The sequence below is a fragment of the Podarcis raffonei genome, chromosome 5, assembly GCF_027172205.1.
Source record: "Podarcis raffonei isolate rPodRaf1 chromosome 5, rPodRaf1.pri, whole genome shotgun sequence".
Lineage (NCBI taxonomy): Eukaryota > Metazoa > Chordata > Lepidosauria > Squamata > Lacertidae > Podarcis > Podarcis raffonei.
The window spans coordinates 86,303,731-86,330,909 of NC_070606.1; the positions used below are offsets into that span (position 1 = coordinate 86,303,731).

General features: G+C 46.5%; 2 protein-coding genes across 5 annotated transcripts in view; one reads left to right on the forward strand and one right to left on the reverse strand.

Moving 5' to 3' along the window:
* LRRC34 (leucine rich repeat containing 34) lies at nt 1-17,833 on the reverse strand. 3 transcript variants are annotated; one of them, XM_053390512.1, is made up of 11 exons: nt 17,727-17,833; nt 12,080-12,204; nt 10,791-10,912; nt 7,454-7,518; nt 6,498-6,581; nt 5,940-6,068; nt 4,855-4,950; nt 3,416-3,570; nt 2,080-2,235; nt 1,161-1,287; nt 1-926 (listed from the first exon to the last, which is right to left on the reverse strand). In XM_053390512.1, the coding sequence occupies exons 1-11, from the start codon at nt 17,763-17,765 to the stop codon at nt 723-725; spliced, it is 1,302 nt and encodes a 433-aa protein (XP_053246487.1). In that variant the 5' UTR covers nt 17,766-17,833; the 3' UTR covers nt 1-722. The 3 variants fall into 3 exon arrangements, with proteins under 3 accessions (XP_053246487.1, XP_053246488.1, XP_053246489.1); XM_053390513.1 differs by lacking the exon at nt 17,727-17,833 and adding an exon at nt 14,146-14,258; XM_053390514.1 differs by lacking the exon at nt 6,498-6,581.
* LRRIQ4 (leucine rich repeats and IQ motif containing 4) overlaps nt 17,448-27,179 on the forward strand; it is a 16,694-nt gene continuing 6,962 nt past the window's right edge. The window contains exons 1-3 of one of the 2 annotated variants that reach the window (XM_053390510.1): nt 17,448-17,571; nt 17,831-17,912; nt 25,148-26,325. In XM_053390510.1, coding sequence (XP_053246485.1) covers nt 25,165-26,325 — 1,161 coding nt within the window. In that variant the 5' untranslated portion in view covers nt 17,448-17,571; nt 17,831-17,912; nt 25,148-25,164. Of the gene's footprint in view, nt 17,572-17,830; nt 17,913-25,147; nt 26,326-27,179 lie in introns of those variants that run through there. The other variant, XM_053390511.1, reaches the window with a different exon arrangement.

Genomic DNA, 27,179 nt, shown 5'->3' on the forward strand with positions numbered 1-27,179 from the left:
TTAACAGATCAGAACAAACTTTATTGAACATCATTTAGATTACCCTGCCCCGCCCCCAATGTAGCTTATTTTTTAAACAAAATTTGTCATTCATAATAGCTGGAAAACCTATATTCTTTGAAAATAATGTTGTGTCTCAGTCTAAGTCATGAGCCATAAGCCTTGCACTGCTGCACTGTCACAACTTCCTTCTTGCCCATGCTCCCCCACCCCACAGTCGGCTTCAATGAATTCATTTGCGTAGACAAATGTTAATATAAATAATAAACATCCTAAAAACACTTACATTGGCATCATGTTGATTTATATGGTGCTTTATTTCCAAAGAACCATGCCTAGCATAGGAGCCTTACTTTCAAGCTATTGAACATTCCTTAGTAGCCTCTAAGTGTTTGAACTGTATGAAATCACTTCAACAGGCTGCTTTGTATTATCACAGTAAGTGTTGCTCATGACGGTCCCCATGCAGTTAAGAACCTATGGAACTCACTGAAAGCTCTGGAACAAGGGAGTCACCGGTAGTTTACCTTTCAACGGGACCTGAAATTAGCTGTCGCTAGTCAGGGATCCAGCACTTTCCCAGTTCAGTTTAATAGAGTATTTATGGTTCAAAACCTTTTAAAATCAGTTCTCTACATGTAATTGGTTGCAGGTTTGAGGCACACACTATTTAAAAACAACAACTCCAAGATGCCAAGGCTTTAGAAAAAATATGTAGGCATTTACAAGTTTTCTGCAACAGGAGTTATTGCCAGAGAGGCATTCTCATCGTGGTTATCAGGCTGTCCGTAACTCGGTGTCCAGTAATAGTGCCTCTTAAGGCCATGGGAGACTTCGGCAAAGTACGTGTTCCCATCCACTTCATACGGATCGACATCTGTGCCAGTTGGTTTCAGGCGACCGCTTTTAATTAACTCTGCAAATGCCTGAAACACACAGGGTAGACAGATATCTCTTGATAAGAGATCCTTGTTCTTTTAAGGGGAAATGCAGCCGTGGGTGGCTGCAACACTGGGAGAAGGAGATCAAACCCTCCCTCCACCGACCCCCCCCCCCCAGAGCATTGTTTTTCCAATCCAAATCCCTCTTCCTCTATCTATTTTTTTACAGGGTTAGAAGGATGTCAGCTATTTCATTTCATAAGAAGACAACAGATGTACCACACAGCAGTCTTCATCAAATTTGTTCCCCCATATGTAGATATAGGAAAGAACTAGGTTTGTTTTCATTGACTCTGCAAAGGCCACCAGTCCTTTCCCAGATATGTTGTTGTTTGTCACTGCCAGCCTAGAGAGCAGAAGGATAAAAGCAAAAAAACCAAGGTCATTGAGAAGCTGCAGATAGCCAAGCAATCATAAATTACACAAATCCATATATGTGAGCCATTCTATTCTTTTCTCCCAGCAGCTACCAGCCATGAAGTCCACACACCACTTCCTCCCTTAACAGCCTCTGCTTCTTCCTGCTCACTAGCGAACCCAAGAGAGGAAGGCTGTCTTGTTCCTCTTGACTAGAAAACCCTCTGCTGCTGGTTTTCGAGATTTGAAGCAGTTGTTCTCTTCTGTTTTCAACTTTTTCTGATCTACCGTCATATCTGTTTACTGGGTTCACAGCAGGGATGAGGAAGAAGATTGATTCAGTTTGCATCTCAAGGCAAACTTAAACGCGCAAGCAGAAATCCTTGCACTGATGGGACTCGATAGTTGACTACTGCCCAAAATTTCTAAGACAGCCTCCCCCCCCCCCCCGCCAATGCAGGCTGTGATTGCACGTGACCCAAGAACTTACTTGGGGAGAGTAATACTTTTATGGTAGTTGCAAGCAGCAGGTGATCTGAAAGGTGCAATGTAACAGAAGTTGCTGTGGTGGGCCTTTTGGATTGGAAACTGCTTCCCCAGTGATGTCACCATCACCTCAACAGTTTTCTGGAGCTAGGCCCATGGGTCACTGTTGTGTTTACTGCAGACACATTTTGGTCTGAAGTATGGGCCATGGTGCTTCCGAAATTCTGTGCTGCCTTATCCAAATGCCTGTGCTCACAGTAATGCATTATGGGAGTTAAGAGTTCTGTATACTAACGCTTGAAGAGTCCGATTATGTGTAGTAAGGGCCTCACTCAGATAGAAAGCACCATCGTCCTCTATCCTGTTAAAATTAAGGTCCAGGATTTCCAGGGTGGCGTTGTGTTTTAACAGCTTTCCCAAAAATTTAATACCATCCCGAGTAATTTTGTTGCTGAAAAGAGACAAGCGTACACATTTGTTTTCGTTCAGAAACATCGTTTAGAGGACAAAGTGGACTTTGTTCTACAAAAACTTAGGTTGCTATAAGCGGGTTAGTCTTTGCCGTGCCACAAAACTCTTGTTTCTTTTAACTGTTAATGGGTGTTACTTTTTATTATATTTATCAGTCGCCTTGTAAAATAAATGCTGAAGTCATTGTACAAATAAAATGTGAATAAAAACATGACAATAAAACCATACTAAAGCCACAATAAACTTAAGAGACAACTGGCATAAAAACCCAAATGCAAAATAAAATACTATGTATGTGTAGCACTGAGCAAGAAGAGTCATCAAATATTTACAATAAAACCACCAACCACATTACAGGGACTTAAAACCAGATCTTAGGAGCCAGTGTAGTGGATATTGTAATTAAGAGCGTGTGCTGGAGAGCTGCCAGTTCAATCCTGTTACTGTCATGAATACATGAGGTGGCCTTAGACCCGGTGTGGAAAACCTTTGGCCCTCCAGATGTTGCTGAACTACAAGCTCCCATCATCCCTGGCTATTGGCCTCGCTTACTAGGGCTGATGGAATTGTAATTTAGAGACATATGGAGAGCCAAAGGTTCCCCATCCCTGCATTAGACAATCCATTATTCTCTCAGCCTCGCCCTGCTCCCTCCATTCTGCAAAATGTCCCGCTGCAAGAAGTACCAGAATAATGTATGTGAAGCACTTTGCATATTTAAACTGCATGATCTAAATCTTAAGCATTATTATTAAACATTGTACAGTCGTACCTTGGTTGACAAACGCCTTGCGAGTCGAACGTTTTGGCTCCCAAACACCACAAATCCGGAAGTGAGTGTTCTGGTTTGCGAACGTTCTTTGGAACCCGAACGTCTGGCACAGCTTACGCAGCTTCCAATTGGCTGCAGGAGCATCATGCAGCCAATCGGAAGCTGTGCCTTGGTTTCCGAATGTTTTGGAAGTCGAACAGACTTCCGGAATGGATTCCATTCAACTTCTGAGGTATGACTGCATGTACAAGCACAATTGTTTGAAACACTCAGTTAAAAATCGATCTTAGCTTATTTTGAGAAGTAGGTATCAAGTGCATCAGTTTTCATACACTGCATATCATTCTAATAGCTAAAATGCTATCTTTATAACTCAAGCTTCTCTTACCAGCTGAGATCAAGATATCGCAGGGTGCTGTTTTCATACAATGCATCACACAGGCGTTCCATGCCAAAGTTCTTCATTTCGTGTTTACACAAATGCAGTTCAACAAGAGTGCAGTTGACTTTCAACATGAGGGCCGTGTGGACCGTGGTCTCTTCCTAAAGTTCCGTATTATTGAATTACAACTTGAACATAAGATGTTCTAGAGCCAGTGGGGATGTGTACCCTGATCACATTACAAAATACATCTGGTCACTTCTATGGGGATAAATGCAGATGTGATGCACATTATCATTTGCTTTACTCCACAGGACAGGTATGTTCCATCCACCAAATTCTATTGTGCGAACATGAAGCATGTAATGCTAAGCCAAACCATTGCTTAGCTTGAATGTGTGAAGATTCCCAGAGAGGAGCTTGTGGCAGCTGTGCCCCTTCCCCAGCCCTTGTGCTCCCACACTGTTCTGAGCTAAGCCATGGTTTGGCTTAGTGCGTCATCTGAACCACGGCTCACGTATTCTGTTGCTCCAGATAGACCATGATAACAGAACAAACCTTGATGACAGCCCGTGAGACAAACCATGAACCTGGGTTTAGAGGGCACACTTAGACAAACCATGGCTTAGTTCAAAGCAGAATAGCATCAGTAGGGCCAGAGAAGAAGCCAAGCATCCGAAATCTCCTTTCCAGGAGCCCGCATGGTTGCACATCTCCGCTAAGCCAGTTTGGCATAGCATTATGTACAAACCAGCTCTGTATGTAACTAGCTACCCACAACATGAAGGTGTTTGGGGGTGGAGTTGCCCTGTATTTAAATTCAAAAACACCTACTCTAGGGTCCTGCTTTATGCTGAACAAAGGTTGATTTAATTGAATGTGAAAGCATTCCCTTGCGCTGCACCTGAGAATGCAACACAGCTCTTGCTGAGATTAACAATAACATCTATATAAAGGAATGGGGAAAAGTAGAATTGCAGACTACTTACAGACAATAGGGTTTGAAAATTCTGCTGCCTAGTTTAATCTTTTGGAGATGTGCTTTCTGCCATTTACCTTACAGTAAGGGTGGACGGATATCAGGCTAGTGGGATGTGTGTGTGTGTGTTTCTAGATCTCTAAGATCCACCCACTAGAGGCAAGAGTTTGCACAGTGGGGCAGATATACACTTCAAACAGAAGGATAAAGTATACCTCTGAGAATTTGTCTTTAATATCAACTGAGCTCTCAGCCATCTCACACAAAAATTTATTCCTTGTTCCCATCCCTGCCAAGTTTTCTTCATTTCAGCAGCCACAGAGAGAAAGAGAATTTTAGCTGTTATTGTTAAAACTGTTGAAAAGCTTTGTCAGTGCTTATTCTTATTCCCTAGGCTTGTTTTTGATGCATCATGCCTGGCTCCTGGCTCCCCATTTCAAGGGAAACAATGCAAAATGTTGCTTACCTCTTCGCTGTAGAGTATTGGCCGATTTAGATTTATGGCTTTGATTGCACTATTGTAATTCAAAACTGTTGCTAATGCTATGAGACTCTGTGTGCGCTGGAAATAAAAGACAAAAGACACAATCCAGACTAAGGCAGGTGCATTTAGCTCCCACTGAGTAAACCCTCCATCTACAAGCAAGATTACCGTATTTTTCGCTCTATAACACGCACCAGACCATAACACGCACATAGTTTTTAGAGGAGGAAAACAAGAAAAAAAATATTCTAAACGAAACAGTGGATGTATGATTTTTGTGGTTCATGCTGTGGCCACAGACATGTGATCTGACAGTGAGTTTGGAGTAGCCCAATGCAAAAATCCCGAGGATCCATGTGGATCCATGCTTTGTAACCACGTTTTTGCACCACTGCGGCCCCAGGCAACAGTGGATGCGTGATTTTTTTGGTGCAAGATGTAGCCATGGACATGCTATGTGATCTGATGGTGAATTTGGGGTGACCCAGTGCAAAAATCCTGAGGATCCATGTGGATCCGTGCTTTGTAACCACGTTTTAAGTGGGGAGGGAAGGAAAAGCACTCAAGGGACAAGGAGCACGCATGGGGTGTGTGGAGAAGGATGCTGCTAATAATGCTATTTAGCGAGCTGAGTGGGGAGGAGAGAGGGACAGAGAGCCTGCTTGCTTTAAAGGAGCCAACCGGACAGGAGCTGCTTACATTCATGTTAGCGGCTCCTCTCCTCTCCCGCTTTGCTCCTTTGAAGCAAGCAGGCTCTCTGTCCCTCTCTCCTCCCCACTCAGCGGCTCTTCTCCCGCTTTGCTGTTTCAAAGCGAGACACGGAGGAGGGAAGGAAGGGCAACCATGGATCCTCTGCTCACAACTGCAGCAGAGCCCCCCTGCCACCCGTAGGCATTCGCTCCATAACACGCACAGATATTTCCCATTACTTTCTAGGAGGAAAAAAGTGAGTGTTATGGTGCAAAAAATACGGTATATTTTGTCCCCCTAAACTCATAAGGATATGTTTGAAACAGGCTTACATTTCTGTGCATGTAGACGTGTCCTAAAATGGCAAATTTACTCACCAGATCTGTGTCTCCCAAATCTAACTTCTGTAAAGTGTTGTTAACTTGCAACATTGCTGCAAAATACATTCCTCCCTTGTTGTCAATCTTGTTGCCAGTCATTCTTAGGTGAAGCAGTGTTTCATTCCTCTAGGTGTGAAAAGTCAATTATTTCCAATATAACCATAATCTAAACTCACAGAAATAGGTTATCTCCTAGAATACTGTTTATTGCTATGAAAAATAATAACCTGCTACTGCTACAATCCTGTAACATGCTCAAGAATCATATTTGGGCAGCAGGGGCGGAGCGGGGCGGGGGGGGAGTACTAGTGTTAAATAATCCTACAGCTGGGAGGGAGCCTGTGGCTTACCTAATTGATCCCCATTTTCTTAAACCAAGACAGCCTACACCCAAAGCACTGCTCTCAGTGGAAATTCTAAATAAATATGCTTCTGACTGCAGCTTTAAGCATTAAACCATTTAGTTCTGCAAGCTGATTTTTGAGTTCCAAAGTATTTTGCTTCAAAGGGGAAACTCGTGTAGTGTTCTTTCTTATCCAGCTGAACAATACTTACATGCAATGATTTAGCTATGAATTCTGCTCCCATGGTACCAATGTCATTAAACATCAGGTTCAGGTACAGCAGAGTATGATTATCCTGGAATACAAGGAAATTCAGCTTGCTGTCAATGTGTGGGTTCCGCCAGACCCTTCCTTCCCATTCTACCCAAAGACTTGTCATCTGAAAACTGCAAAGCCATGCCCTCCCCAAGTGGATGTACACTGCATTCCAAAGACACCAAACTCCAGGCAGGCACCGGGACCCCAGAAACCTCTCCGTGCTCTGAGTCTGAGATGCACATAGCAATCCCCTACCAACAACATTGATTACTGTATTTTTCACTCTATAAGACACACCAGACCATAAGATGCACCTAGTTTTTGGAAGAGGAAAACAAGAAAAAAAATATTCTGAATCTCAGAAGCCAGAACAGCAAGAGGGATCAACCGCTGCACAGTGAAAGCAACGATCCCTCTTGCTGTTCTGGCTTCTGGGATAACTGCGCAGCCTGCATTCGCTCCATAAGACGCACACACATTTCCCCATACTTTTTAGGAGGGAAAAAGTGAGTCTTATAGAGCAAAAAAATATAGAGAGCAAAAAATGTGCATTTTGCTAAACTCTGTTAAACTCAGCCGCCCTGAGCCCGGCCTTGGCTGGGGAGGGCGGGGTATAAATAAAAATTATTATTATTATTATTATTATTATTATTATTATTATTATTATATTCTTTATAATACCTGAATGGTTTGTATTTCTCTCGCTTTTCGCATTTAAAATAATTTTTTTAAAAAACAATTTACAAAAAAACCCCAAAGCAATGTCCTGGAAGGAACGCAGCGCATCGCAAAGGAGAAACTTACATGTATAAAGCTCACTTTTGGAAGAAGGTCACCTTAACAAATCACCTATAAAATTCACAAATATGATTTAGTCTCCTCCCCCCCCCCCGCCCCCCCAAGAAGTACCTGAAGGAAAGCTGCAATGTGTACTGCGCCAGCGTCACTCAAAAGGTTGTATCTCAGGTCAAGTCCTGAAAGAGCCGAGGAATACAGAAATGAGCAGGCTCCATGTTAACCTTAATGGATCACTTTTTGCCCAGTCCTTTTGTCTTAGCCACCAAATTCTCTGCACCTTTTCATCTACTTTGGTACCTCAGGTTATGTACTTAATTCATTCTGGAGGTCCGTTCTTAACCTGAAACTGTTCTTAACCTGAAGCACCACTTTAGCTAATGGGTCTCCCGCTGCTGCCGCGCCGCCGGAGCACAATTTCTGTTCTCATCCTGAAGCAAAGTTCTTAATCTGAAGCACTATTTCTGAGTGAGCAGAGTCTGTAACCTGAAGCGTCTGTAACCTGAAGCATCTGTAACCCGAGGTACCACTGTAATTGCATTTCCATACATGAGACTTAGGATAACTGTCAAAGGAAAGAATCCTGGGAACCGTAGTTTACCTCTCAAAGAGCTACAATTACCAGCACCTTTAATAAACTACGCTTTCCGGTATTCTTTTTTGGGGGGGTGGGGGGAGGATATGCTTTAAATGCATGGTGAATCTTTCAAAGGAGCAGGTTTGTTGCACAATACCTCCAAACCTACTGCAATTGCATGCGTTGAAATTGGCGTGATGTGACTGAATCCCACCCAAAAATAGGGACGGTCTGTAAGTGCCCTTAAAGTGGCTCTTGCTTCCTTTAGTTTTCTAACGTGAATATAAAACCTAGCCTCTCTTCTGCTTCCACTTATGCAACCCGCATAGGTTGGACACTTTCACTGAAGGACAAAAACAGAGCTTTATTATCGCGTGACCCTGAAATTCTGGATTGCCCCCCCCAACCTGATGCCAAAGTTTAGTGCTCGTTTAGTGCCATTTTGTGCCACGAACCCTGCATTTTGTGCCACCCACAAACAGAGCATTTGACACAGAAAATCGAGGTCACAAGTTAATGCCAAAGAAGTCCAATCTTCCTGCTTCAGTTGGGCTTGTCAACTGAAGGTAAAACCTTCTCCAGGGAAGAACACTCATTCTTGCGGCAGGTCGCTCTTCTCTGTTTCTTCAGCATGAAATAATGCCTGCAGCTAATATAAGTAACTATGGGAAAGACTCAAAGGTGATTTAAGCCTCTCTTGGCAAAATGCCCCATGTCCTGTTTGCACAAGAGCTGGCTTTTGCTCCAGCCCTGGGTTTGTTCTGTAGAGAATTCATAGGAAGAAAACCAATTCTCAGTATCCAAGGCTCTGGATACCATGCAATGAGCTATTTCATAATGAAAGTTGCCGCTTAGGTTGTGTCTGCACCACGTTTCATTTCAGTATTAATTACATCCAGTGCTATTTTCCTAGAAAAAGAGGCGGCAGAGCTCACCATGAACACCTCCCTTATTCTCTTAAAAAGGTATTGGCGCCCACCTGAGAGGTGCTGGAACTGAGTTCCAGCAATTTCCGGCTTGATTACACAAGAGGTAATACTCTTTTCTTCCTTTTTTGGGCAGGGGGGAGGGAACCATTTCTCTCCTGAGCGCCGCATGTGCTTCTGGGAAATTTTCCAGGGGCTGCATGCCCAGAAGCAACAGTGGGAGGAGCAAGGAATATAAATGTCCAACGGTAACATTTATGCTCATTGCTCCACCCACATGCTCCACACGCTTGCACGACCTTCTCTACCCTCCACCCAGGGAAGTGTGAGGCATTATCAGAATTCAAGGGCATATTCCAGCCAGGCAAAATCGCTCAAGGAGGATGCAAAGCAAGGCCAGTAAGTGGTGTGGCTTGGAAGATCCCTTAGCGCTAAAAACAGAGGCTTGGAAAGTGGCCCTCAGAAGGTGATGTTGCCTTTCTGCTGAAAAAGGTTCCTTATCCCGGTGAAAGACTTCTGGGAGAAGATTTATAATGAACTGAAAAAAATGTTGAGATATACATTTATTAAGAAACCAGAGGCCTTTCTTCTTGGAATAACAGGTTTGGAATTGCCCAAGAAAGTTGTCAAATTGTTTTTGTATGCCACAACTGCAGCAAGAATTTTGTTAGCTAAGAATTGGAAAACACAAGAAGTTCAGGAGAATGAAACTGTTAGACTATGCGGAGTTGGATAAATTGACTGGAAAGATTAGATACTTAAGAGACCAAAAGTTCATCGAGGACTGGGGGAAATTTGTGGAATATCTGGAAAGCATAAGTGAGAGACAGATAACGCTAGAGGGATTTAAAGAAGCACTGTGAAAAACTGAGAACTATTGTTGAAAGGGAATAGAAAAGAAAGATATAAATAGTGACAATATTAACTTAAGGAATGCATATTTTAAATAATGATTACGGATGATTTACGGAAAAGCTGAAGGAAGTCCAAAAAAGATGTAATTTGTGAAAAATTGGATGTGAAATTATATATGTTTGTGTTTTTTGGTTGTAAATTAATAAAAATTATTTTTTTAAAAAAAGGAAAACACAAGAAGTTCCAACAGTGGAAGAATGGCAAATGAAAATGATGAACTTTTTGGAGCTAGCCAACCTGACTGGAAGAGTCCGCGACCAGGAGGAGGAGTACCAGGAGGAATGGATGAAATTTAAAGACTATTTAGTTAAATATGTTAAGATAACTTAATTGGAAAAGCTTGCAATTATCAGATAGGCTTAGGCTTTAAATATGTAATGTTAGGAATTAATATGTTTAAAGCTAAAATAGAAAGAAAGAAAGATGTTAAGTGATTAAGTTAATTTTATGAGAAAATTGGTTTTGGAAAACTGTTAAAATGATATACACTGAAATTCAACTAGGGGGATTCGAGGAAGTCACTTAACAATGTCACTAAGATTGGTTCAAATACAGCTGAGATTTATGTTTGTCTGTTTGTTTGTTTAAATTTTTTTTGGAAAATCAATAAAAAAATTTGAGGGGGAAAAAGAAAAAGGTTCCCTATCCCTGGCTTAGAGAAAGGGGGGTATGTGAGTCTGAAAGGCAGTTTCTATAGTGGATCTTGTGCACAAAAACTGCTCTGTGAATCAGGTTGCAAATCCAAAATAAAGATTCTTGATGGTTCTTTGTTTGCTCAGTCCTCCACCCTGGGCTAAGTGCAGGCATGGGTGTGATAAGGAATGTTTTCAGTGCTCACCCACAGCGCAGAATAAGCAACAGAGAAAAAATGCCTACATTAGTAGCTTAAGGCAGTTAGTAGCTTACCCCCTGGAAGGCTGAATATTTCTCAATATGAACATATGAAAAGACAGACAAAGGAAGTGGGCAGAGAATGGAACTAAAGCTATCAATTGGTCTGCATTTCAAAGGCTTAAATAAAAACAAGACATACCTGTAAGAAACATATTATTTGTAAAAATCGTAGCCAGGATTTGAAAATCGTCATCTGTCACCTTCTGCACAGGTATCAAGCGGTTATTTCCAGCAATTTTTATAGTGATTTTCTTTTTCAACCTGTTACGAGGTAAATGGGAAAGTTGGTTGTTGTGGTTTGGTTTCTCTTAGTGCTTCAAAAATTACCGTGTTTTTCGCTCTATAGGACACACTTTTCCCCCTCCAAAAATGAAGGGGAAATGTGTGTGCGTCCTATGGGGCGAATGCAGGCTTTTGCTGAAGCCTGGAGAGCAAGAGGGGTCAGTGCGCACCAATCCCTCTCGCTCTCCAGGCTTCAGGAAGCTATCCGCAAGCCTTTGGAGTGCCTGCCGGGCTCCGAAGGCTTGCGGATAGCAGCCCAAAGCCCAAAGCCCAAAGCCCAGGGACCGCAGCGCTGAGCCCCCCGGGCGTCGGGCAGCTATCTGCAAGTCTTCGGAGCGCAGTAGGAGTTCCCACCGGGCTCCGAAGGCTTGTGGATAGCAGCCTGAAGCCCAGGGAGTGCAGTGCCAACTCCCACTGCGCTCCCCGGGCCTCAGGCAGCTATCCGCAAACCTTCGGAGCGCTCCCCCAGCCCGCAAGCTCTGGGAGCGGCGGCAAGGCTGCGTAACCTTGCCTCCAGTCCTGGACCTGTTCTGGGGGCTGGGGTTGGGGGAAGCTCAGGCTTCCCGCGCCCCAGCCCTGCGGCTAAAAACGAAGCCGTGAGCAGCCTCTCCTGGCTGGAGAGGTTGTGCGTGGCTAAAGAGGAAGCCAAGACAGCCAGCGGGATGGATACCGCTGGCTGTCTTGGCTTCTATGCTCTTTGGGGCTGGAGGGGGAAATATTTTTTTTTCTTTATTCCCCCCCCTAAAAACTAGGTGCGCCCTATGGTCCAGTGCACCCTATGGAGCGAAAAATACGGTACTTCTGGACTCATAGAAGCTCCTTTTCAATAAAACTTTTAGTAGACAGTGATTGATTTATATAATGACAATGTGGATTTGCATACTCTTTAATGTATCTATAGGGGTTTTTTTGTTTTGCTTGTTTGGTTGGTAGTAAGTCGCTTTGGGTTGCCTTGGGCAAGATAAAGCAACCAATAAATTAAACAACAACAACAACTTACTGATTGCAGAAGCCAGCTTAATTGCTGCAGAATTTGGTTTTATCTCGGCATACAATGTTTGCATTTTGAAGCACAGCATATAAAAGCCCAACTTAACAGTTCAAAATCGTATTGGTTTAGTCCCCACAACGTAACTATTCGCTTACGTTTCTTCGTCCTGCTTTACTTCTTGGAGAATGCGGACTATGAAGGGGTTTTCAGGGTGTTTTAGTTCTTCACATGCTAGAGAATATTGTTGGTCAAGGCTTATGTATTTTGGCATAGTATCTACCTGAGGGGGATAAAAACAATTGACTACACATCATGTATGAAGAGAATAATAACAATGCATACAGCAGCAGGAGAAAATGTCTGTCAGCCTCAGGGCCTCACTTCCTTCTGCACAAGTTTCCAAAGGTCACATGTGGCAGCAAAAGTAGGTGGAGCAACGAATGTACATTTTACCTTTGTACAGTAGGCTAATTTTTAGACATGCTCACACACCCCTCTCTGTTCTACATCCAGGGGAGCAAGAGGTATTATCACAGTTCAAGGCCACATTCCAGCAAGGCAAAAGGAGGCTGGTGAGCGGCAGAGAGAAAGACAAATTAGGAGGCGCTTTCAGAGAGAGAAAGAGAATGCAGTGGCCCTGCCCATGCCAACATGCGGCCTCCAACAGAGAATGCAGTTTCCCTCCCTTCCCTAAGACTTAACAACAAGGTAGTTGCTTTTCTATGCAGCCCAATTAGTGCCATCTCTTCAATACAAACTGGGCATTAAAGTCCTGGCGGCAGAGTTATTTTGTGTGCACGCCCACTGCTTCACCCAGGGGCATAATAACCCCACAGAGGAAGTAAGCACGGGGTAGCCAAGATGGTGCCATCCATATGTTGTGGGTCCCAGCCAGCTTGGTCAATAACCAGGGATGATGGGAGTTGTAGTCACCAACACCTGGAGGGCACAGTGTTGGGTAACCCTGAAGCTGACCAGGCAAATGCTGCTTCCAGTTACCAGTCCTTCTTCACATAGGAGTCGAGGTCCCTTCATCCCCCTCAATAAAATATTTTAAGGGGCTGCATGGGTATTGCCATTCAAACAGTGTGTGTCTGCTGTGTCATGGGATCAATTATGTGGAACGGGGCTTACTTGCCCCCACCCCCTGTATTTTTTTCAAGTTACAGATAGGTAGCCGTGTTGGTCTGCCATAGTCAAAACAAAAAAAAAATTCTTTCCAGTAGCACCTTAAAGACCAACTAACTACTGGAAAGAAAGATGCTACTGGAAAGAAAAACTTTTTTTTATTTTTTTCAAGTTGGCACTCCTGCTTCTTCATCCATACAAACAAAATGCTAACAGACCAATTCTAAACACAATTGTTTGGAAGCACATAAGCTGGTTCCAGTGGAATTTTTTTCTAAGTAGTTTTGTTCAGGGTTACACCTAGCATGGAAGGAGAAGGAGCGGGAGGAACACTACTAGGGGAACACTACTGGGGTCATATGATCCCAGTTAATCCCTTTGAGCTGAGTAGTACTTGCTTCCAAGTCGGCAAGCATATACCCTGTTGACAAAGGGTATTTCCAGACAAATGTTTATTATGGTACAGGTGCTGCTCATGCACATAAGTTTTCTCCCAGCTTCCACACAATAATGTCTTCAGCATCAGGATACCAGCTGGTATCCTTCCCCATTCAATCAGGATTTGCCCTATCTGTACACAGAAGCAGTGGGAATAACCTTTCCCCATGCACCCTTCGTTTAAATATGTCAGGGAGGGAGGAAGGACCAGGTCACTTTCTGTCAGCTGATGCCACCCACAGGATGACAGACACCCCCATCCTCTCCTCTCCTTAATCCCCACCCAAAACCTGAAAATAAATTTCTAGCAGCTCCCAACTAAAAATATTCCCCTTCGTTCTAATACTGCACTTCACTGGAATTCCGCGTGGCAACGATTTTCAGATTAATCCCGCAGGAGCCAATCCTTTGCACAGTTGCTTGTGAGCAAACCCCACTAAAAGCAGTACTTCTGAGTAAGCGCGCGCAGATTTTGCACACCGACACTGCTTGAAGGAAAATACTGTAATCCCTTTTTGTAAATCCAATTCCGTTTTGTCGATCGTAGGGCAAAAAGTGAGGGCACCGCTGCCCAGAACCTTGCACCCACCGCGCCTTTGGGGAACCGTGAAACCCCAGGATTAAGACCGCAACCCCCTACAATTGCGCCACTTACCTCCTGCTGCTGTTGCCGCCGAGACGCTTTATATTTATTTATTTTTTGCAGAGCGCGCGCGCCAAGGCAACCAACTCCGCCCCGATCGCGGTTGCTATAGTGAGTGGGCACGCGCTTCTTTTTTTCGCCTGCGTCCCGGGGGATTCCTGAATGCGCCTGCGCCCCTACAGTTTCAGAGTACAAGATCCCGGGTAAGAAGGGACCTCGCGCCGCCCGCCTTTCCCTACAAAGGCAACTAGCAAGAGGGCCTGGCGACCGCCTGATTTCGGGCTCCGTTGGAACTCAGTAAAGCACCACAGCGCGCCTACACCCTGGGTTTCCTTTGCAAAGCATGCAAAGTATTAGCAAAATAATGAGAAAGCGGCATAGCTCAGTGGGTAGAGCATCTGCTTTGCATGCAGAGGATCCCAGGTTCAATCCCGGGCATCTCCAGGTAGGGCTTGGAAATGTTCGTTGTATGGAACATGGTAGAGCTGCTGCCAGTCAAGGCAAGCAATACTGGGGCAGAGGTACCACTTGTTTCATTACAAGGCAGCTTCCTATGTTCATTGATCGGAGACATATTTCCTTCATAGTGCAGTTCCTTTGGCAAAGGTTGGTGGCATCTGAGCCCCGGCACATGGAAAGCAAAGCTAAATGGTGTTCCTGAACATGTACAAGGGCGCCTTTCCTTTATTAGTGAGTTAGTACAGCTACTGCCCATGCAGATGAGGTTAGAAAGAAGTGCTGTGAAGTTGAGAGAGGATGACCTCCAAACTGTTGTTGTTGTTGTTTAGTCGTTTAGTCGTGTCCGACTCTTTGTGACCCCATGGACCAGAGCACGCCAGGCACTCCTGTCTTCCACCGCCTCCCACAGTTTGGTCAAACTCATGCTGGTAGCTTCAAGAACACCGTCCAACCATCTCGTCCTCTGTCATCCCCTTCTTGTGCCCTCCATCTTTCCCAGCATCAGGGGCTTTTCCAGAGAGTCTTCTCTTCTCATGAGGTGGCCAAAGTATTGGAGCCTCAGCTTCAGGATCTGTCTTTCCAGTGAACACTCAGGGCTGATTTCCTTAAGAATGGAGAGGTTTGATCTTCTTGCAGTCCATGGGACTCTCAAGAGTCTCCTCCAGCACCATAATTCAAACCAAACTACTCATCCTATAAAACGCATAAAGGACTGAGCCCATGCCCGTAAGACTTTCAAGGGCAGGAGTGACTAGCCTTTTTCTCTCTGGGTACCCTATTCCCACTGGGGTGGGGTGGGCACGTGGCAGGGGTGTATGGGGTAGGATGAGATGGAAAAGTGGGCAAAGCAGCAAATGTGATTTTTACCCAGTAGGCTAGTTTCTTCAAGCTTGCATGCCCTTCTCTATCCCCTAAATAAATATTCCAAGCAGTCCAATATACTTGATTGTGCAAAGCAGGGCAGGTGAGCGGTGTGGCTCAGGAGGGAGTGTAGAATGGGTAGAACCCCAAGGACCCAATAGCGAGGCTGAAAGGGCTGGATTTTGAGCCCCAGCACCTGAGACCGGAACCCTGTTGCCCTTCAGATGCTGTTGAACATTCTTTGTTGGCATCCGTCTGTCTCTGGAAACCATGGGAGGGAAGTCGAACTGCAGGAGAATCGCAGCGCCTGAAGTGACCTGTGTGGAGTGCAAGCCCGGGCAATGTATGGAGGTCCTGGGCTGCCTAGCCCTAAACAACAAGACCGCCCCCCGCCCCCCAGCCTGGCTGATGTGGTCCAAAGGAAATCAAAGCAATACATTTGGCACCAGTATGGCTACAGCTCTCCTTATCCCTCTGACCATTGGCCATGCCGGCTGGGGCTGAGGAAAGTTGAAGTACAACAACCTCTGTCTGGAGGGCCACTGGTTCCCCATTCCTGCCCTACATGCTTCAGAAGGTTCTGTGAACTATTCCCACAGAGCACATTGAGTTCATGCGCTGGGGCTAAGCATCACTTGCAAGGGAATATCAGTAACGACAGACGAGGTGCCCATCATGAAGTTTGTCCATAGTTACTTATTTTCAAATTGAGGAACCATAGAGATCTTGGGTTGCGCAGTGGGCTAGTATGTCTGGCTCTTAACCAGAAGGTTGGCGGTTTGAGCCCACCCTGGGATGGCTGTGGGCAGGAATTCTGCATTGCAGGAGGTTGGACCAGATGGCTCTCGGGATCCCTTCCAACACACAATTCTATGATTCACATCCCAAGAAGTCAGTCCTCTGGAAAAGTTTGAAACCCACTGTTGCAGACTATTGCCCTGTTTTAGATGGGGGTCTGCTGTGCAAAGACAACCAAGGATGGTTACAGGCTGTGCTTTCAAGTCCAAAGCTGAATACTGCACCCCTTGTAAGTTATGCCAATTTAACACGTTTGTCCATATTTCTTTATTTGGCGCTATTAATGATGCTTCTGTTTGTTGGGAAGCAGCAGTGAAATGATGTGCAAGCCACTGCAGCCACTTATTCTTGGCCACTGAATAATTTTTCCTCTTTCCCTTGCCCTAGCTTGTAGCTGTTAATATAAAATTCCAGGCAAAACAGCAGGAGATGCTTGCAAGGTAGTATGAATCTGAAGACATACTCTGAAGCTGGTAAACAGCAAAACTTTGGACACAGGATGTCTCTTCCTGATTGGGAACTCTTCCTCTGCAAAGCTATGAAAGCCAGTCACCAGGACACAGATTCCGACCATACATTTAAAGCATATCCAACACGCGTTTAAATCACACAACTTCCCTCAAAGATTCCCGGGGGCTCTGGTCTGTTAAGCGTGCTGGGGCTTGAAGCTCTGTGAGCAGAAAGGTACAGTTCACAGGATTCTTTGGGGGAAGCCATGTATTTAAAATGTGAATTTGATATGCTTTAAATGTATGGAGCGGATCTGCTGCAGGTCCGTTTGTGCCTCCAACATGGACCTGTCTTGGCATTAAACGGTATGCTAATTAATTATTTGTGTTCAGTAGTATAATTAGGTTTGGGTAAACAGAGGTACCTGCCCTTGAGAAAACCTGGACAAGAGGTATAAAATAGCCAACAAAAGTTGTGTAATACATTGGCAGCTGTTAAAAGGTCACATTAAATTATGTAAGGCTTTCTTTCCTGTTTGTAATAACTGGACCTGTTTTCAAGGTACCAGATGCAAGACTGTTTGGAGGTTTCGTACAAGCAAGGAATTCAGGCAAAACAACAACAAGATTACACCTTCTCGTTATGGAGAGCTATTCTCCCATTCCTCCCAGGAAATGAATGTGGTACATATACCTCAAAACCAACCTGTGAAGTAGATTAGGCTGGGAGAACACAACTTTACATAATGCCACAGTGAGTTTCAGGATCTAGACAACGTCTCCGTGGGCCAAGGCTCTACCCACTGCACCATACTGCCAGTCATTATGAAGTAAATTAGGCTAGGAGAACACAACTTTACATAATGCCACAGTGAGTTTCAGGATCTAGACAACGTCTCCGTGGGCCAAGGCTCTACCCACTGCACCATACTGCCTGTCATTATGCCGTCGCCAGGATGCAATTTGGTTGCTATATATTAAATTTTCTCTGACCCTACAGCTCCCCACCCCTGCTTTTACTGTTACCTGGGAGGTTGAGGCCAACTCCAAGAGAAAGCTGTCCATGGTGGTGGTGGTATTATTATGATATCTGAGGTAAATGTGAGCTCATCAGCCTCTCCTCCTCACAGCTCTCCTTTCCTCTCATATCGGAGCCTGCCTATTGAAAATCAGACAGAGCCATCCATCCCAAGTACTTTTATGACATCAGAGGTACGTGAACGAATCACATTCACTCCGTTTGAATTTTGACAGTTGGGTCAGAATTCAGGAAGAAACTCTGCCGTTAGGGGAAACTGGGGTGGAAGACAACCTCTGGGTGCTACTGCCAGTGATTCCCAGCGTCGCATCCATATCAGACATTTTAAACACATGGCTCCCCTGCCGCCCAAAAGAATCCTGGGAACTATAGTTTAACCATCACAGAGCTACAGTTCCCAGCACCCTTAACAAACTGCAGTTCCCAATACAAAAAGGGTGGCATTCAACTTAAGTTTTACTCAGAGAAGACCTATTAACATGAATGGATCCCAGTCAGGCTCATTAATTTCAGTAATTTCATTAATTTCAGTAATTTCATTAATTTCTAATCTGAGCAAAATTTATTTGAAGATCATTCCAAGTTTGCAATCAGCCATGCTCCCTCCTCCTCCTCCTTGCCATTGTTTGCTGTTTTATACAGTAAAGTTAAAGGTACCCCTGACTGTTCGGTCCAATCGTGGACGACTCTGGGGTTGCGGCGCTCATCTCGTTCTATAGGCCGAGGGAGCCGGCATTTGTCCACAGACAGCTTCCAGGTCATGTGGCCAGCATGACTAAGCCGCTTCTGGTGAACCAGAGCAGCGCATGGAAGCGCCGTTTACCTTCCCGCCTGAGAGGTGCCTATTTATCTACTTGCACTTTGACATGCTTTCAAACTGCTAGGTTGGCAGGAGCTGGGACCGAACAACGGGAGCTCACCCCGTCACGGGGATTCGAACCGCCAACCTTCTGATCGGCAAGCCCTAGGCTCAGTGGTTTATACCACAGAGCCACCTGCGTCCCTATGTTTATGTTGGGATACTGCCAGGGAGACAAAGTCCATCTGAGCCCCCAAGCCGGCTGCCGGACGTTCCATCGATCTCCCGTAGTCACGCAGTATCAGCAATAGCGACACAAAGCCTCAAGAAAACATTGCCACATTCTTGGACTTGTGCACACTCTATCAGCAGAATTCACACAGCAAAAGATGCACAGCAGGAGAGCATATTTACAGTTTATTCAGCGTTGGTCAGAACAAAGAATCCATGACCGTCTGCTTCGGTCTGCTCAGACAACAAGAGAAAGATGAAAGCAACTGACAACATAAACATCCTGTGAGACAGGAAATACGCAGGCTGTGACACAAACATCCTGCTCCCTTTTTAAGGTGGAACGGAAATATCCTAACAGTTTATACAGCAGGGTGGCTCAAAAGTAGGTATACTGCTTCAGAAGCCACTTTCTTTTTTCTTGATTCAAGTTCTCATCATTCACAATATAAGTAAAGAAAAAATATTTATTTATTTGTTTGTTTGTTTGGATATACTTTTTAATTTATCCTCTTCTGCTAGTCACAATGTGGAACAAACCTCCTAAATATTACTGTTGGCCTTCCTTTGTTAGTTAATGGTTCAGAATGGTTGGCTGACATTTCCTCAGTGATAGTGAATGAATGGTTAGTAGATATTTGGAGATTAGCTGAAAGTTGAGGCATTGTGGGGTGTATACATCTCTTTTTTGGGATCTGTGATGTTTCCCCAATGTTACTGGATTATTGCTGTCTGGAGGGGAACTCTTGCACTATAATGCAACAAAAGCAAGACAAAACACACACATTTGTGGTATGAAATGTTTACAGAATTTCAGCAGGAAGCTATAGGACCTGCACTGACTGGAAATAAAGCAGAATATTTACACCCTGAAACTCTTGTAGGGAAAGATGATATTGAAAGTAGGTGTTATGTACTGAGTTGAATAGGATCCAAACTGCAGCAGTCTGATTGGTCCTAGAACAATAGGATCCAAAAGGCAGCAGTCTGATTGGTCCTAGAACAATAGGATTCAGAATGCAGCAGTCTGATTGGTCCTAGAACAATGCAGCAGTATGATTGGTTGGCAGGAACTACCCAATCATGCTCCAGATAGAAGTGAATCCACAACCTGATTGGCTTACAGTAGAATTCCGGAATTAGCCAATCATGTGTAGCCCATTGTGTAAATAATGTATATAAAGCAGATACTTTGAGGGGACTCTCATTCATTCCTCCTCACCACTATGAGCTGAATAAAGAGCATGAAATCACCTTGCGACTCTGAGTATATTTCACTGGCGACGAAGGTGGGATCCCGCTGAGCTGACTGCCACACACAGCACCGCAGCACCGCCACCTGCCGCACCGCTGCCTCGCACCGTGTATCCAGGCTTCAGCTCCGGGACACAAGGAACTCAGAATGGCAACCGACAACAGCTTCTCGCCGTTCAACCCAGCATCGGGAGACTGGGAAGCGTACGCCTCCCGTTTCACCTTCCTCCTAGAAGCCAAAGGGGTCACCGACGAAGAAGACGCCAAGAAGAGGGCGATATTCTTCAGCGTCTGCGGAGAGGAGACGTTTGAAATCGCCCGGGCTCTCCTTGCGCCTGAAGACGTCGCTACTGTTCCATACAAAACAATAATGGAACAGCTGAAGGGGCACTTTTCGCCGCAGCCCTCAGTGGTGGCTCGTCGAAATGCCTTCTACGCAAAGCGGCAAGCCCCTGGGGAAACCATAACTGGGTTTGTGACCTCTCTCCGCCAAGCCGCCCGGTTCTGCAACTTCTCAGAGCTGGAGAACATGCTTCGTGACCGCCTCGTCGGTGGCCTGAAGGATGAGAAGCTGCAACGACGCCTCTACGCTAAGAAGGACCTAACGTTCCAGGTCGCTCTGGAGGAGGCCCTGGCAACGGAAGCTGCCGAGAGGTCGACGCAAGAGGCACGGCCGAGCCAGCTGTCCCAACCGAGGGTCCACCACGAAGACCTCACCGACGACTCAGGATCCGACAGGGAGGAGGTGCACCGAGTACAGCAGCGCACTCAAGCAGCCCACATACCACAGCTGCCTCGACGAGAAGGAGGGAGCTGCGCAAGCTGTGGAGAAAGTCACGAGAGGAGGACCTGCCGTTTCCGCAACGCAGAGTGCAGGCAGTGCAGAAAATTGGGACACATCGCCCGGGTGTGTCGGGCTCGGCCCACCCGACGCCAGGCATCAGATGACCAATCCAAGAGCCCCAGGTCCCGGGGCCCAACGCACCAAGGCAACTCGACAGAGCTCACGGACTTCCAGGTATACCAGTTGCCCCACCCCAACGTAGAGAAAATTTATGTTGACGTACAGATAGAGGGGGCCCCATGCCGCATGGAGCTTGACACGGGTTCAACTCTATCCATAATCTCGGCAAGGACCTTAAGGAAACTGTGTCCTACTGGGGGTCCCAAACTCAGGCCGGCCCCATTCACCCTCCGGGACTTCCAAAAACGTAAGGTCCCCACAATGGGGGTGGGGACCTTCAGGGTGCAATACCGAGGGCGGACGCGGCAACTGGACTTGCTTGTGGTCAAGGGCCCCTACATTAGCTTACTGGGATTGGCATGGTTTGGACCACTGGGGCTAGCCGTCACCGGGGTGAACCACACTAGCTTACAAGAGGACGTGGACGCCATATGCAAGGAATTTCCGGGGGTTTTCGATGGGAAATTGGGACAGTATACGGGCCCCCCCATTGCTCTACAGCTTGACCCCGCAGTACGACCAGTCAGGCTCAAGGCCCGCCGGGTCCCGTTCGCCCTGAAACCCCGTATAGACGAGGAATTGGACCGGCTCGTGGAGCAAGGAGTGCTGGAGCCGGTGCCTAATGCCCCCTGGGAAACCCCAATCGTCACGCCCGTCAAGCCTAATGGTTCAGTCCGCATCTGCGCAGACTACAAATGTACCATAAACAAGGCCCTCACGGCCCATGCATACCCAGTGCCAGTGGTCAGCCATGTTCTTGCCACCCTGGCTGGGTCGAAAATTTTTGGCAAGCTGGACTTGGCCCAAGCATATCAACAGCTGCCAGTAGATGAGGCCACAGCAGAGGCACAGACGATTGTGACGCACAGAGGAGCATTCAGGGTAAAGCGGCTGCAATTCGGTGTCAGCGTGGCACCAGGCATATTCCAGAATCTAATGGACTCTCTACTTAAAGGGATTCCTGGCGTCACCCCCTTCTTCGATGATGTGTTGATTGCCGGGCCCACACCAGAGGAGTTTGAGGACCGCCTCCGCACCGTTCTGCACCGTTTCCAGACGGCGGGTCTCAAGGTGAAGCGGGAAAAATGTCTACTAGGAGTGCCTCAGGTGGACTTTCTGGGATTTATGGTGGACGCAGAAGGGGTCCACCCGACTGGGGACAAGGTACGGGCCATTTGTGATGCCCCAGCGCCCAAGAACAAGACTGAACTTCAGGCCTTCTTGGGACTATTGAACTTTTACCATTCCTTCCTTCCCCACAAGGCGGCGGTAGCAGAGCCCCTACACAGACTCCTGGACAAGCGGGCCCCTTGGGTGTGGGGCCAGCGCCAGGAGGCCGCATTCCAGGCAGTCAAGGACTTGCTTGTCTCAAACTCGGTCTTGGCACACTTCGACGAGAGGCTGCCGGTGGTGCTAGCATGCGATGCCTCGCCCTATGGAATTGGCGCTGTCCTGGGACACCAACTCCCGGATGGAAGAGAGGTACCGGTGGCATACTTTTCCCAGACACTCAACGCAACCGAGCGGAACTACTCGCAAATCGACAAGGAGGGTCTGGCAATTGTGAAGGGAGTAAAAAAATTCCATGATTTCTTGTACGGGCGGCCCTTCACTGTGGTGACTGACCACAAGCCGTTGCTTGGCTTATTTGCCCCTGAAAAGCAGACCCCCCAAGTGCTGTCTCCTCGCGTCCTCAGGTGGTCAATTTTCCTTGCCAGCTACCAGTATGCACTGATTCACCGTCCGGGAAAGGCGATGGGCCATGCGGATGCCCTCAGCAGGCTACCACTACCGGAAACAGGCCCCGACCCAGCACCTGCACAAGAGGTTATGAGCCTGGAGCTGCTTCCCGACCGCCCCATTCAGGCACAAGAAGTTGCACACCATTCCAAGAAAGATAGGGTCATCTCCCGGGTCCTGGACTGGGTGTGGAGGGGATGGCCCAGCAGCAGCCCCGGGCCAGAATTCGCCGGCTACACAACCCGCAAACATGAACTGTCGGCCCACAAGGGGTGCCTGTTATGGGGAAGCAGGGTCGTTGTTCCCCAGCCCCTCCGCAAAAGGGTCCTCACAGCCCTACACGAGACACACCCAGGGGTAGTAAGAATGAAGGCCCTTGCCAGGAGTTATGTGTGGTGGCCGGGGATCGACGGAGAGATAGAGGCCTGGGTCAAACACTGCCAGGCCTGCCAAGAATCCCGCCCAGATCCCCCAAGGGCCCCAGTCCAGTCCTGGGAGTCCGCCCGAGCACCATGGTCACGCCTGCATGTGGACTTCGCTGGCCCCTTTCAGGGGAAAACATTCTTCATAGTGGTGGACACCTACACCAAATGGCTGGAAGTCGCACTGGTACCGTCCACTTCTACGTCCGCAGCCATCCGGGTACTACGCAGGCTGTTTGCAACCCACGGGCTCCCTGACACTCTCGTCTCAGACAACGGGACTGCATTTACGTCAGGAGAATTCCAAACCTTCACAGCGCAGAACGCCATCCGCCACATCCGTTCGGCGCCATTCCATCCTGCCACCAATGGCCAAGCAGAACGCATGGTGCGGACCACCAAGGACACCCTTCGCCGCATGACGCAAGGGGATTGGGAGTACCGCCTTGCCAATTCCTTCTAGCACAGCACAGCACCCCCAGCTCAACGACTGGCCGGAGCCCCGCTGAACTACTAATGGGTCGGCGCCTTGCAATCAGATTGGACCGCCTTCACCCCGATAGAGCTCAGGATGAGGTAGTGGTGGGGGAAGGCAGGAACCCCCGGACCTTCGAGGCCCAGGACCCAGTGTACGCAAAGAATTTTGGGGCAGGCCCAGCATGGGTACCCGCCACAGTCACCAGGGTCACTGGCCCCGTGTCGTATGAGGTGCTAACAGATGGGGGGCAATGCTGGCGCCGCCACTGCGACCAGATACGGCGACGATTCCCGGGAGAAAACCAGGAGGAGGAAAGGTCAGAGGAGTCCCAAGGGAACAGAGGGGCAGTGAGGCCCATAGAGCACGAGGGGCCAGCAGGAGAGGCAGAATCAGTAAATACAGAGAGGACCTGCGAGGCCGAAAGGACACCGGAACCAGAACCACGACTGAGCGAGCCGGTTGCGCCAGACCAAATAGCCCCATCACAGCCAGCATCCTTGGAACACGAGCCAGAACCTGAACCCCGGACCAGGGAACACCCCAGGCCGCAACGCACACGTAGGCCGCCAGCGTACCTCGAGGACTATGAATGCGACCTCCCGGGCAGGACTGGAACTTAGAGGGGAGGGGTGTTATGTACTGAGTTGAATAGGATCCAAACTGCAGCAGTCTGATTGGTCCTAGAACAATAGGATCCAAAAGGCAGCAGTCTGATTGGTCCTAGAACAATAGGATTCAGAATGCAGCAGTCTGATTGGTCCTAGAACAATGCAGCAGTATGATTGGTTGGCAGGAACTACCCAATCATGCTCCAGATAGAAGTGAATCCACAACCTGATTGGCTTACAGTAGAATTCCGGAATTAGCCAATCATGTGTAGCCCATTGTGTAAATAATGTATATAAAGCAGATACTTTGAGGGGACTCTCATTCATTCCTCCTCACCACTATGAGCTGAATAAAGAGCATGAAATCACCTTGCGACTCTGAGTATATTTCAGTAGGATTGCATATAACTACCTCAATGCCTTCATGACCACAAATTATCATGAGTGCACTATAAACAGGACACCTGGAGGGACATCCAATGTTACAAAAATGCTCCCTTCTCAAGGAAACCAAAACTCAGGGAGTTTGGAACTTTTCACTGCTTGGCAAAGTAGGGAGCATGTAATAATATAACCCAAAAATCTTGATTTGGTTAAGTTCACATAATTCGATTCTTTTACTTCAGCTCAAGAGTAGGTTAAGTGCCAAAAATTCCTCCTACATTTCTTGCACAACCATTTCTCTACAACAACACTAGTTCAAGCACAACATCTCCAAAATTTGGGAAGAGATTCAAATCCTACCTGAATCTTCGTGGATTCAGCGCCATAGCCTAAACATCATTTACACTGCCCCTTACTAAAGAAATAGTTGGGATTTATGAATGAAAACAACATATTTTGTTTATTCTTCATAAAACGTGGTTTAAAGGAATGTCTCCAATTTCATTCCACTTTTTTTTTTTTTTGCAGCCAAAACTAGGTTTACAATGATTGCTACCTCCAAGAGTTTTGTTACCGCTGAAATAGTGTCCCAACTCTCTGAAAAATGGGCCACCATTCCGGAAGAGGATGACGCGGAAGAGACACAAGAAGAGGTTAATGTTGTTGTTGGTGCTGATGTTGGCGTTGAAGAGGTAATAGAGGAAAGGTTGGCAGATGAAGAACCCAAAGAGGAGGTGGTTGTGCCAGTGCAGATCACAGACCGCATCTCTTTTCTTGATTTGGCCAACAAAAAACTGGAAACCATCCCATGGCAGGTTTTTGAACTGGAAGACTTGGAGGAATTGCATCTGGAGAGAAATATAATCAATAGTATCCCAGAAAGTATAAATCGGCTTAGAAATGTGAAAGTCCTTTATTTGAATAAGAACAACATACAAGACCTATGTGAGGAACTTGGAGAACTGAAAAGTCTTCAGAGCTTGGATTTAAGCAGTAATCCACTCCCTCTGAGTTCACTGAATATCATTAGTAAATTAAGGGCACTTTGCCAGCTTAGATTATATGATGTCAACCTGGATGAATTTCCAGTGGAAATCTGCAAACACCTCCATCATCTAGAATTGCTGGGACTCTCTAGTAACAATCTGAATTGCCTTCCCAAGGAAATTGTCAATTTGACCAAACTGAAAGAGATTTATCTAAAGAAGAACAAATTTGAAAATTTCCCACCAGAACTTTTTCAACTCTCTAATTTAGAAATAGTAGATCTAGAAGAAAATAGTCTGAGTCTCATTCCAGAAGAGATTTCCTCCCTGCAAAAATTATCCCAGTTCTTTGTTGCAGTTAACAGCCTAGCATCTTTACCCGATACAATGAGTAAATGCCCGAACCTATCTGTGCTTGATTTGTCCAGTAACCTCCTGCGCAAACTTCCACGATCTTTTAAGGAACTGACAGAGATGAAGGAATTTTCAATGTCTCGGAATAGCCTGGCAACTTTCCCACGCCAGATTCGCCGCTGGAGGTCGCTCATTGTGGTTTACTTGAAAAATTGTGCCCTGGAAGCACTGCATCCTTCTTTCGCCAAGCTAACCAGCTTAATAATACTAGATCTAAGTGAAAATCTCCTAGAGGTGTTTCCAATAGAGATTTGTTCGTTGGAAAATCTGGAAGTGTTGTTACTTGATGACAACTTACTATGTGAGGTAATCGAAATTCAGTTAAAACCTTATTTTAAAAAGCAGGGGCACCAGGGCAAAACTACACATGTTGGCAGCAGACAAATGTCCAGATGTCACTCACTGGGATGGTGGAGCCATTATGCTAGCATCCCTGGAGCAGTGTTGCAGAGTGATGCAAGCAAAAAGAAGAAGAAAAAGCCTTAGACCAAGGAGTTTATAATTTAAAAATTGTAAACTGCTTTTAGAAATCTCCCTTTAATGTTTGTATGCCTGTTTATTTTCCGGATTACCTGAATCCAGGTAATCCACTTCCTGAACTTCTGTCAGTCTTGCTTCTCTAAGCAGGCAATTAGACTCTGGGATACCCTATTATTACAGCACCATCTATGTGGGAGGGTCTCCTCATAGAGATTCAGGTGAGCCCTTCCCAACCTTCATCTTCACAGAGTTAAGGATTTGCAGGCCTGGGCGATTTCTGGTGCCGTGCTGTGCTGCGCCGGTTTAGTGCAGTGTGCGGGGACTCGCTGAGCGGGCGGCTCGGTTCAGTGGCGGCTCGTGGTCTTGTTAAACGACCCCTGTTGACTGATTGTGGCCCATGGGCCTTAGGTTGCCGACCCCTGGACTTGACAGTTGGTAGTGTGTGTGCATCACAGGTACCAACTCCCTGAAGGGGCTGGGCACCCACAAATTTCTGTGCAAGGGCCATGCATGCTCATGTTACCCATGCCCCCGGGCACCCACAATGGCGGGGCCAAGCTGGCACTCCTTGCATGCATGCATGTGTATAAGTTCAGGGGGAGCCAATAATGGGGAAAAAGGGAGACAGCTGGCTAGCTGGAATTCTGTACAGGAGCAGTCCATTTTGTAACATTTTGTTG